The sequence below is a fragment of the Neolamprologus multifasciatus genome, chromosome 17 (genome assembly GCF_963576455.1).
Source record: "Neolamprologus multifasciatus chromosome 17, fNeoMul1.2, whole genome shotgun sequence".
Lineage (NCBI taxonomy): Eukaryota > Metazoa > Chordata > Actinopteri > Cichliformes > Cichlidae > Neolamprologus > Neolamprologus multifasciatus.
Window position 1 is genome coordinate 13,705,480 of NC_140455.1, and position 12,867 is coordinate 13,718,346.

At 39.7% G+C, this 12,867-nt stretch overlaps 1 protein-coding gene across 1 annotated transcript; it reads left to right on the top strand.

The window, feature by feature from the left end:
- The first annotated feature begins 7,606 nt into the window (after positions 1–7,606).
- LOC146499071 (uncharacterized) lies at positions 7,607–11,210 on the top strand. Its single transcript, XM_085137243.1, has 4 exons — positions 7,607–8,523; positions 8,740–8,844; positions 8,948–9,352; positions 9,650–11,210. Exons 3-4 carry the CDS (start codon positions 9,214–9,216, stop codon positions 10,345–10,347), a joined length of 837 nt encoding a protein of 278 aa, XP_084993369.1. The 5' UTR covers positions 7,607–8,523; positions 8,740–8,844; positions 8,948–9,213; the 3' UTR covers positions 10,348–11,210.
- Positions 11,211–12,867: the final 1,657 nt, after the last annotated feature.

Genomic DNA, 12,867 nt, shown 5'->3' on the forward strand with positions numbered 1-12,867 from the left:
TGTTTGTATTTACCAGGTTGGGAAAAGGCTCTTGACGAAATAAGGAAGCTATTTTACCTAGGCTGCTACGTCATAAAACACCTTACACACCCACTGGTAAAACACACCCTGCTGGTTAATGTTGCAATTTCATACTGGAGAGGGTCTTTGCTTAAAGCGTCTTTAAATACTTCCTTCTGATTTGAGCAAAATGAGGAAAAAAAATATTTCTATAAAGATTAAAATCTGAAATGATGATTTTTATCTACAGTGCCATCAGGTATCAGCACTTCAGTTCCAGTCAAGAACTGCATGTCTGAAAACATCTGTACAGCAGTGTCCAGCCTTTTAAGTCTCCCTGTCTTGAATCTTGGGAACGTCAGCTGTTGTGATAACAATTTGTGTAATACTGCTCCAGCAACAACTACCACGTTCATCTTCTATCTGGACTCATCTATATTATCTATTAGAAGAAAACAAAAAGGCTTGATACACCTTGTGAAGCATCAGAAAGGCTCAGAAAACCCCTTTTTCAAGACCTGATTTGGCTTATGAAATCCAAATTTAGATAAAAGAGGCTGGAGTCTGTCTGAAGCTGAGGTACAATAAAAAGGTATCAATATAAAACAAATAAAAAAAACTGCATACATACCAATATTTACTCGATATATCATACTTTCTGCATATTTTCTTTTGTAGCAGGAAAAATTGTATCAATATCTGAATATAATGAAGATTTAACTGAAACAATACTAAAGACTTTACAGGCATGAACAATCTACTGCATAAGGGATTCTGCATAAATGGCTCTCAATGTAAAACCAGTAACAAAATAAATAAAATAAGATTTATAAATCAAAAACATATAAATAAAAACAAGAAAAAAATCTGTTCGAAACTGATATGAATTTTATTTATTGTTTTGTTTTTGTCATGTTATGCTGGTGGTCATACTTAGGCCAAACAGAATACAATACAAAATGAAGAAATAAAAACAGAAACATTTCCATGGTGTCCAACCTGTGTTTGGTAATGATTGTGTGCATACACATACACATATCCTCCAATCCGTACTGTAATTGGCTGTTAAAGTAATGGCACAAAAATCCACACACTTATGGTACAAAATGTAGCTTTAAGAGCTATGAGTAAGAGTAATGATAAGAGTTGTGAAAGCTATCTGAATCATATATTATCCTTCGGCAATGTCACTCAGAAACAACCTATATATGATGAATTCAGCTCAGATGGCTAGATGGAAGTAACCTTCCATGAAGGTTCTTCTTGCTCCTTTTCTTTCTCCAGTTTCTGCTCCTTGAGGTATTCACTGAGGTATTCAAGCACCTGATCAGTTGTGGCCATCTCCCTGGTGTACTAATGGATTTTTTGTGTTTCATCCTGGACAGTGGTTCTTACACTCACTAGTCCCTGGTCACCTTACTGCCACTTAGCGTACACCTCAGGGTGCTGGACTCTGAGTGAAACCCCTCATGCACAGTAAAACATTTTCTTGTCTTGATGTCAGTGGCTTCTGTCTCCTCCTTTGGCCAACTTAATATCTATGCAGGGTATCTAAAGGGTATCTAAAGACCAATATGTGTCGGTTGGCCAGATTTTGTACTTCCCATTTAGCTGACTCCTCAGGCCTTTTTCTCGGTAGGTATTTCATTGTTGTGGCTTTCCTAGCAGCCTCGTCATGGGTCCCATTTACCTGTGGGATTCCAAGGTACTTGTAGCTTTTCTTATGTCTGCGATATTGTTTTCTGGTAGTGCAATCCCCTCAGTTCTGACTACCTTCTCCCGTCTGAATGACATTCTCATGTCATTGCTGTAGGTCTTAGTGGTGTGGATCAATGAACTGGTATCTCGTTCACTACTGGCAAACAGCATTATGACATTCATTTAGAGGAGGTGGCTAACAATTCCTCCATTCTGTAGTCAGCATCCACAGCCAGTTTTGTTAATGTTAATGGCTGAGAGGGTTCAGTTCTACGCATCAGTGAGAACAAAGCATATCGTTGGTAGATCCCACACTTATGGTGACTTGTGCTTGAAGTTGGCCTCTAGTGTTATTCTCCACATTCCCATCCAATTCCTGATGAAGGGGCAGAGAGTCCGAGGCTTTTTTGTAGTCAATCCAGGCAGTGCACAGGTTGGTTCATCTGCTGTAGTTACAGTGTAGAGGAATGACCAAAGAGATACAGGACAGCAAACAAATCTTTATTTAAATAGAATATTATATTTATATAGAAAAGTACACTTTCCTATATAAATATATCCTATATAAATAGACATAATACATTACAAATCTAGCTGATTAAAACGAGAATACAAATAGGGCATGTCATTTAAATAAAGTAGAAACAAAGGCCATTCAACAGACTTGCAAATTGGAAGTTACCAGAGATTGACCCTTGACATTCATGATAACGTCTTTGTGTACATGATGTTCAGAGCCATCGGTTTTGTTTAGCAACACTGTCTCTACTCTATTACTAACAGTAAATACAAATTTTACATTTGTATGTGTAAAGTAATGTGATGTGTTTACATTGTATTCTATAGATCAGGGGTCGGTAACCCTAGGCACGCGTGCCACAGCTGGCACGCAAAGGGTTAACTGATGGCACGACCATAGCTGGACTGGCCCTCGGGCATACCCGGCATTTGCTCGGTGGGCCCATGGTGAATTTTCGTTTTTATGGGCCGATGATTTTTATTCATTTATTTTTTCTAACGGTATAAACAATGAAAGGGGGTGGATTGGCCAGATGCTGGCTGATGTGTAAAAATGACTCAGTTGTTTGGTGGTCTGAGTGTCAGGTGAACTGAACTTCAGGTAAGAATTTATGACCTGCAGTCTATCTGGGTCAGATATAAACCAAGTTTAGGTGGAGTTTATTTTCGTTGTGCTGACTTTTTACAGTCAGTTACAATAACTTGTACTGCGTACTAGCTAGCATGACGGACTTTCTATACAGCTGGGTGGGTGCTATGATGTTACTGATAGTGAATCGTCCCGTATTCAGAAAAAATATTACGCGTTTCGTATTGAGCTGAAAAGAAACGCGATTTGTCCCGGACTTCAGCTAGAATAGAAAAAAAGACACAAAGCTGGAGTTATTCTGCGTTATTACGCTGCAGCTGCCTCTTCTTCTCTCATTCTCACCCTCTCTCTCCTGCTGCTACTTCAATCATGAAACTGATCAATGATCAGCTGATCGGCTTTTCTCTCGTGTTTGTTTATCGCCCACTTTGCGCCAGAAAGCGGAAACCGGCGGATGTTGCGCTAAACAACAGCAGCATGTTTAAGCTTGATCAGCTGTTGTTAGAATTTATTTAATATTAATTTCTAGATGTTTGCTGGAGCCACAGCTGTAAAGGCTGCTGGTCACGATATTGGTTTATATATCTGGTGAGAGGGAAACATGAAGATGAAACCAGGAGATGTCCTTACTGAATCATCAGAGCTGAACAGGTGATGGGGAAACAGGTTTACCTTTCAGGTGACATGAATGAGTTGAAGGGAAGTTATGAACTGTTTCTGAGAGACAAATAACACCAGGATCCTTTTCTATGTAGCTGACGGCTGGTAACTTGTGCAGGGGCGGATCTAGCAAAGTTTTGCCAGGGGGCCAGGTAGGGCATTAACAGGGAAAGGGGGGCACAAAGAAATACTTTTCTTTCTTATTCTCATTTAAAATGTCTGGCTGTTTTTAAATAATTTTCCGAAGCTTACAACCAAAGTTTTTATCTGACATAAAATGTATAGAAATCATACATATACCAACAAGATTGTACATCACTGTCACAACAGCGTTTGTTTTCATTCAAAGGCTTTATAGCTTTAATACCTGGTGGGCCGGTCTTTAGTCAAAATGCCCGGGCCAATTTTTTTGTCCCAGTCCAGCCCTGGGCATGACACGCAGTGAATTAATCCGAGAAGATGCATATCTCACCCGTCACACCCATCCACAGACAAACCTTAGACTCCGTTTGTCTTCATTTGACTGTAACGTAATGACTAAGTTGTGTGTGTGTATACATATTTTACAAATTAAATAGAGTAAAAATAAAATAAATATATAAAATATACAGAGGTTGGTAGTTGGATATTGTGCAAAACCAGTGGCATTTATATACAGTATGGAGTGCATAATGTTGAAGTTCCAGTAGTGAGGTGTCTATGAAGTGTTCAGCAGTCTGATGGCCTGATGGAAAAAGCTGTCTCTCAGTCTGCTGGTACGGGACTGGATGCTGCAGAACCTCCTTCCTGATGGAAGTAGTCTGAACAGTTTATGGCTCGGGTGACTGGAGTGTTTGATGATCCTCCCCGCTTTCCTCAGGCACCACTTCCTGTAGATGTCCTGGAGGGAGGGAAGCTCACCTCCAATTATCCGTTCAGAGCACCGCACCACTCTTTGGAGAGCTTTGCGGTTGTAAGCGGTGCTGTTGCCGTACCAGGTGGTGATGCATCCAGTGAGGATGCTCTCAATGGCACAGCGATAGAAGGTCCTGAGGATGCGGGAGCTCATGCCGAATCTTTTCAGTCTCCTGAGAAAGAAGAGGCGCTGTTGCGCCTTCTTCACTGTTTTGTTTGTGTGTACTGACCACGTAAGATCCTCAGCCAGATGTACACCAAGGAAGCGGAAGCTGCTCACTCTCTCCACAGCAGCACCGTTGATGGTGATTGGGGTGTGTACTTCTCTGCACCTCCGGAAGTCCACTATCAACTCCTTTGTCTTTGCGATGTTGAGGGTGAGATGGTTGTCTTGACACCAGTATGTCAGGGTGCTGACCTCCTCCTTATAAGACCCACCACTGTAGTGTCATCCGCAAACTTCACAATGATGTTGGAGGTTCTAGTGGCCGTGCAGTCATAGGTGTAGAGTGAGTACAGGAGAGGGCTCAGTACACACCCTTGTGGAGCACCAGTGTTCAGTGTGATGGGGGATGAGGTGATGCTGCCCAGTCTGACCACTTGGCGTCTGTCAGACAGGAAGTTAAGGATCCAGCTGCAGAGGGAGCTGCTCAGTCCTAGATCCTGCAGTTTCCTGTCCAGCTTCGAGGGAACGATGGTATTGAATGCTGAGCTGTAGTCTACAAACAGCATTCTCACATACGTGTCTCTCTTCTCCAGGTGTGACAGGGCAGTATGTAGTGTCAGGGCTATGGCATCATCAGTGGACCTGTTGTGGCGGTATGCAAATTGTAGAGGGTCCAGTGAGTCGGGTAGTGCAGAGCAAACGAAGTCCCTGACCAGCTTCTTGAAGCATTTGCTCACGATGGGGGTCAGGGCTACAGGTCGCCAGTCATTCAATGAGGAGATGGTGGAGGATTTGGGTACAGGGACGATGGTGGCCATTTTGAAGCAGGCTGGGACTACAGACGGAGAGAGGGAAAGGTTGAAGATATTAAATACATTTTAATAGAAAAAAAGAAAATAAAAATGTACATTTTTGTAAATTCCTTAGACATAACACTAGTATTTGTATATACGCACTGCTCAAAAACATTAAAGAAACAATTTTGAAAATGCCCCATCTCAATGGGATTTTTTTGCTGTATATCTCTCAAATAAAAGACACATTTAAAATCAGAGTGAACAAAATTATGCTGTAGGCTAGTTCATTTTGCAGAAATTTTCAATGCAGCATTAGTATCAGTATCAGTAGTTTGTACGCCTGTAATGTTAAGACATGCTTTGTCCACGGCATCACTGAGATGCTGCATGAGGTTAATAATAATGTTGAGGCTGGGCATTGACGGGCACCAGGAGAAACCAGGATGCACAGCAACAGAGTAGGGTCTGACAATGGGCCCAAGGATTTCTTGATGATACCTAATAGCAGTCAGGCTGCCGTTGCCTAGCTTGTCGAGGTCCCTCCAAGGATATGCCTCCACAGACTACCACTGACTAATTAGCAAACCAGTCAGTTGAAGGCATAAGAACTGGTTTGGTTTAGCCAACAGGGCTCTATGGAGCTGAGAAGAGTACATGACCCACTAGAAGTTCTCAGCACATCAGAGGCTGCCTATCTCCCTCTCTTGACCACAATCACTTTGTGTACACACTAAATCAGTTCACGGAGGATGCCATCATCATCACCCTTCACAGAATGCTGAGCCAACTGGAGAACAGGAAGATCTAAGTGAGGATGCATATATTCCTCATATCTGTTATTTATTCTTGCTGCCCTGTTTATATTTTATTTTATTCCATGCACAGTTGGACAGTTGCACAGCCATTTGTTGAAAATGTCCATTTCAAGCTGGACATTGTGTTTTTTCCCCTGCAGTTTCAGTCAAAAAACTTCCTTTTATAGTTCATGTTTGTCACACAGTAGTGTTTCAGATGTTTCATCTAAGACATGGAAACAGAAAGGAGTAAAGAAATAGTAAAGAGAAGCATATATTAAAAGATAACTCGGGTGTGGAATAGGTGACACACCAGGGCATTAGCTGAAAAATTACTGTAATGGCCAAACCCTTAATTGACTGATTCAGAAACAACCTGCGTTATTTCTGTGTTAGTCCATAATAGAAGAAAAAGAAGGTGTGTGTGACAAATGATCATACTTGATAAATAACATGCTGTATGTTTGATTTGAATAGTGCTATTATTATGTTACAAAGACAGCGTGGCAATGACATCTGTTCAACAACAGCAGGTGTGGTAAATTCAGAGAGTAGAACAACACTATGACAGAGTACAGCGTCAGTTGTGCTTCATGATGGTTTTTGAAAACATTTGAAATGATAGATCATGAGGTTTAGATGATTTCTTGGCTGTTTGAAGCGTGTAGGAGCAAAATGTACAAAGCATAGAAGCATAAACCAGAAAATCATCAATGTTTGAACTAAAAGACATTTCAGGACAGTAGCTGAGCAAAAGTAAAGTTACTCCACGGTTCAAGTATTGATCTTGATCAGGTAAGGCAGCTGCCACACCTGCAGCAGGTTTTACACCATTGGTCACAAAGCCATCAGTTTCTCAACAAACCAGATCTACAGGAAAGAATGGAGCAGGTGATAATAATGATAATAAAGAGTGATTAACATGTTTTATATTTTATTCAGACAGTTACCTCCCAGTCATGACTGTTAGTTCTTGCGTCAAGGAACATCTGATGATTTTCTTTCAACTTACATATAAAATCAAACAAATTTCACACCACACTGTTTGTACTGTGTTAGTGAGTAAAATCAAGTTTTCATATTCAAATGGTCAACAACTGGCATTCAAGTAGGAAGGAAAACTGTTATGTAGTATAAGCTGATTAAATAGACATCTACAATGATCACTGTTTTTTTCAGATATATTGATTTTGAGATTAAAAACACCAAACAGCAGCAAAAGACCACAATTATTCTTCAAGTTTGAAAAACATTAGGATGAATTTTGTTTTTATCTTTGCTCTCTTGCTTCCAAACGTCCACCTGAACCAACGCTTCCTGCACAGCTCCATCTTCCAGTGTGCTTCAAGAGCTGTTTCCCATCATAAGTCACTATTTTTAGCCTTATTTGCTTGTTATGCATAGATGCTTTATGCACCAGTCTATTGTATGTACAGGGCGGCTGTCCCCTTTTTAAAATAGATTTTGTTTTGCAACAAAGACCTCTGACAAGAAAACCAAATTTCTGCTGTTCAAGACCTAAGAAATTTCAGCTTTTGTATGAAATTTTATCAAATTGCACAACACTTAAGGCTCTTGAGGAATGACATTTTTTCATGCATGTAATATATTCAGGCCAACTCCACAAACTAAAGCACTGTGTGCATTATTAGCCTCACAAATATGAAGCCTAAAATACTGCAGTCGCTCTCTAGTGACTTACTGCAGTACAGGTCATGTGAGTTACTTTATGTTATGTTTATGTTACTTTAGTTACTTTATGAGAGCATCTGGTCCTCACAGTGTGTGCTGATAAAATTCTGGTCCTTGGACAAATGTAGTTGATAACCCCTGATCTATTTAGACACCATTTATCATTAGTAGTATATGTAGAGGACAATACTTGATGTAAAGCATTTAGGCTTGATCTTCATCAGTTGTAGAAAAGTTATTCCAGGGTTGTTTCATAACATTTGGTCCTGATTTTATTTGGAAGTGTCAGCTGTTATAAACAAATTGAACTGTATGAACAAAAAGTCAATTATGGTTTCAAAGTCAAAATTAAAGATGATGGCTTAATGACACAAGACGCAAGGTCATTCACATTTGTTAAAAACGTAATAATGTAAAAAATAATTCCTGTGTTTTTTGTGATGCATGAATACTTGTTGTTGAATTGATGAGGAAAGGTGTGGTAAGGTGCTGTGATATAATGATATGACGAAAGAAGAGTTAATTGTATGAATGGTCATGCTGTAAAAATGTAATCACATAGAAATGTGAGGTCACCTGTTCAGTATATAAAGTGCAGTGGTGCTCCTCAGCTTTAGTATCGCAGTCCAGGGAAACTAATCTGCAGAACTGACCTGTTCATCACAATGAAGCTGCCGTTTTCTCTGTTTCTCCTCTGGGCACTCTCCACCACAGGTAACTACACTCATTTCACCTGCAGGTAGAAGAGAGTCTAATTTAAAGCTCCAAATCTTTTTTTTTTATCTTACATTGTAATTTTTTTCCAAAGTTAGTGAGTAGAATTGACTCAACTGTAACCTGCTATAACCCAATCTGAACTTTCAAAACATCTCATATTTGCTATATATTTAAATTGTGATCATCATTTCTGTATTCCTCTCCTGATTGCAGCTGGAGCGCTTCTGTGTCAAACCTGCACAGATTCAACGTGTTCAACCACAGTAGCAAATACATGCTCCCCATCGGAACCAATGTGTGTTACAGCTACCATTCTAGGTAATGTTTTCTCATATAATATTTAATATTTTCACTAAATTGCATCCACTGTGAAGCTATTTGTGTTCCATCAACATTAACAAGCTGCACTTTGCCTTTGTAGCTACTTCATCTGGAACTACGACAACACAAATCTACAAGGCATGTGCATCTTCCTCCCTGTGTCCAGCCGTAACCTCTCAGACATTTTCAGTCGACCTGGGTATTCAAAGTGCTCTGGCTTCTGCTCAATGCTGCAACACAGATAACTGCAACTCAGCAACTCTACCAAGTAAGTTAAATACTACGTTGCTCATTGAAGACAAAAGAATAATATAAAGAAATAAAAACAATAATCTGATGTTGTAAGAGTCTCTGTTCTGAAATGAAATGTCCTGCTTTTCTGTTTCAGATCCTCCTTCTCAGTCAAATAATGGTGGAGTATGCAACGTTTGTGACCCTTCCACTGGTCAGTGCTCCTCCACATTACAGTGTCAGGGAGTGGAGAACAAATGCTTCCAATCAATCAGTGAGTCTTTATGTTGTATCAGTTGTGTCATCGGTTTTCTATCAAAGATGATTTCAAATTCTTTTGTGATACATCTGACATATAAAAGAGCGGAAACTTTTACCCTAATTTATACTAAATGTTATCCTTGGGTGTGAAAGTTACTGTGATAAGATTTAATATTTCTAGACTGGAAGTCAGACAAACAAATAAACTTTTTAAAAAGCTATTAAGTTGTTTTTTGCATGAAATATATTAAGCTTCCTGGAAAGTAGCCAATTTAAAACATATCCTGAAATTCTTCTTTTTGATCTGCAGTCAAAAGCAGCACCAGCACGTATCCAGGTTACGGCTGCGCATCTGAAAACCTGTGTGCAGCTGCTTTAAGCCTGGGTTCTCTACCTTTCATGCAGAGTGTTGGTACAGTATCAGGTGTTGCCTGTTCTGCAGCACCAACTACAACTGCTGCCCCAACTACAACTACAACCATCGCAACAACTACAACCACCACCCCAACTATAACTACAACCACTGCCACAACTACAACCACCACCCCAACTACAACTACAACCACTACCCCAACTACAACCACCACCCCAACTACAACTACAACCACCACCCCAGCTACAACTACAACCACTACCCCAACTACAACTACAACCACCACCCCAACTACAACTACAACCGCCACAACTACAACTACAACCACCACCCCAACTACCGCTACAACTACAACCACCACCCCAACTACCGCTACAACTACAACCACCACCCCAACTACACTTACAACCACTGCCACAACTACAACCACCACCCCAACCACAACTGCAACCACTACCCCAACTACAACTACAACCACCGCCACAACTACAACCACCGCCTCAACTACAAGCTCTGCAGCTACAACTGCTACATCAACTGCAACAACCGCCTCTACAACCAAAAGTGACGCTTGTTCTATCAGACTGGGAATGATCCATCTGCTGCTTGGACTCCTTCTCTTTACCTTTCATTAAAGTCCTGAATAACACAAAAACAAACAAAAGAACATATGATGCTTTAACAAGACTCAAAAACCTTTTGGATGTTGACCTTGTGTTTACAAACCACTGTTAAAGTAAAGTCAATGAAAAAAGGTGATAGAGTCTTGTTGAAGCTGACTTGGAATAAGTATATAAGACTTCTTTGTATGTTGTCATGATGGACAATTATGTCCATTATGTCCAAAATAATATAATAATATAATAATTATACTAAATGGGTGATACAACTGAATCTTTTTAGCAATAACTCAGCATGCTTTGGAAATTTGGAGAATTTATATTTCTTATTTATTCATTTATTTTGCTTTGTGCTTTTTATTTTCTGCATTTCTCTCTCTCTCTAATCTGATCTATATTACTAGTGATCAATGGTGAATCTAAAAATACCTAAAAATAATCTCTCGCCATCCCTAGTGGAACCCAAGTTTTGCATATAACAGTGTTGTTTATTAAAATAAGCTAGCATTAACACTTTGAGCCTAGCTACAGTTAACATTGACAGAGTGAGCATTACAGTAAATTTCCACCTCCTTTTGTCAGACCTGCAGGGTTTAAGCATGTGGTGTTCTCCTCTGTCTTGTGGCAGACAAACTATTTTTTTGCACTGGCACAAATAATTTGTGTGGCATCTTACTGTAACACCTGATTGTTGTCTAATTTTTGTTTTAGTAGTTTTAAATAGAGGTACAAAAAACTCCAAATGCATTGGCTGCATTTTTCGGTAAATAGTTGTATAGAACTTTGTTGTTTACAAAATTTGGGTGTAGGTCTTTAGAATTTAGGAAATTTCTGTAGATCTGCCCCTGCTGATGATAAAGATACAATAAAGCCCTTGTCCTATATCCTTCTGTGTTTCAGTGTTAAATTGGGAACATTTCTGACATATGCTGGTATAGATTAATTTGGCGGTGTGGAGGCTGCTGCTTACAATCCTTTGTGTAGTTTTCACAACCGCTGGCCGAGTCATCTTCTTTGCCATACAGCAGATTCCATGCCACACAGTGATGCAGGAGCACAGGGAACTCTGTACCACACATCTGTAGAATAGTTTTAGGACTGAGTTTCCAAGTCCAGTGTTCCTTCACTTCCTGAGAAAGTAGAGTGTGCCTGTGCACCTTGTTAACCACAAAGAAAAAGTTGTGGTTCCAGATCAGGTCCTCAGAGAGATGTTCAACAAGGTACTTAAAGCTGAACACCTTTTCAGCTGCTCCTCAATGTGTAGGGGTGGAAGGTAGTTTCTGCCCTTCATGAAATGCTGAGACTGGTATCCCTGCACCATCTTTTCAGCCTTTTTACCTCCTGCCTGTATTCAGATTCATCATTCCTCCCCTTCCATCACACACTTAATATCTTAAATGTAAAAGTTAATTACAGTACAATTAGAAAAAACCCGAACAACCATGTGAAACAAATACGGTTGAACAGTACGATTATTCCTTAAATTCCAGTATTGAATAAAAGCTGTATGCCGAGAGTGAATGAGACGAGACATCGATTCACTGATCTACACTACTAGGATAGAAATGTCATTTAGACTGTAGAAGTGTAGTAGGTTGGCTACAAAAAGAGGAAAGCTAGTCAGAGTGAGGGGACTGCACTACCAGAAGGGAAAATTGCAGAAATAAAGGATTCTGGGTAGCAAAGGGGAACAATGAGGAGTAAATGGTAAATGCACTGATTCTTATTTAGCACATATCTACTCTAACTGAGCACTGAGTCCTTTACACAACTCTCCTCATTCACCCATTTGCAAAAGCACCTTTTTTTCTACATAAATGCTTTCTATCTAACATTCACACAAATTCAATGGATGCATTTGAGAACAACTTGGGGTTAGTATCTATCTATCTATGTATCTATCTATCCATATGAGAAAATTAGGACACACTATGAAAGCTTGTATATTTTAAAATATATTTGGACGTGGATATTTAGTATCAATTTTAATGATACTGAGGTATCCAAATAATATAATTAAACGTTTAAAAAAACAAGAAATGCCGGACTTCTGGTCTGGCGGGTCGTGTGATGGCTGTGTAGGATAGTTGCTCCCGACCTTATTACCTTTTACCCCAATTTATCTAACTCGAAACTTAAAAAGCTTGGATTTATTTCTGTGGGGTTTTTATGTTTGGATCAAAAATGCCCAGAAAATTTAAGAAAAAGGATGTAAGAGAACGTAGTGAAGTGGAACAAGATGCTTCGTCGCAAGCTAGCAGTAATATGGAAGAAGACCAGCAATCCGATGCTAACGCTACTGCGAAAGATCACTCAGCTACAATGGACATGATACTAAAAGAATTGCGTGCTTTCAGAAAAGACACAAACGAACAGTTTAATGCCATAAGGGAGAATGTCGACGGCATTGGTATAAGACTTGATGAAGCAGAGGGACGCATAGACGTAGTGGAGACTCAAATTCAGGCTTCGGAGGATCTGCTAATTGAAATAGCAAATCTTCAGCTGCGATGTGAATCTAAGCTACTGGATTTA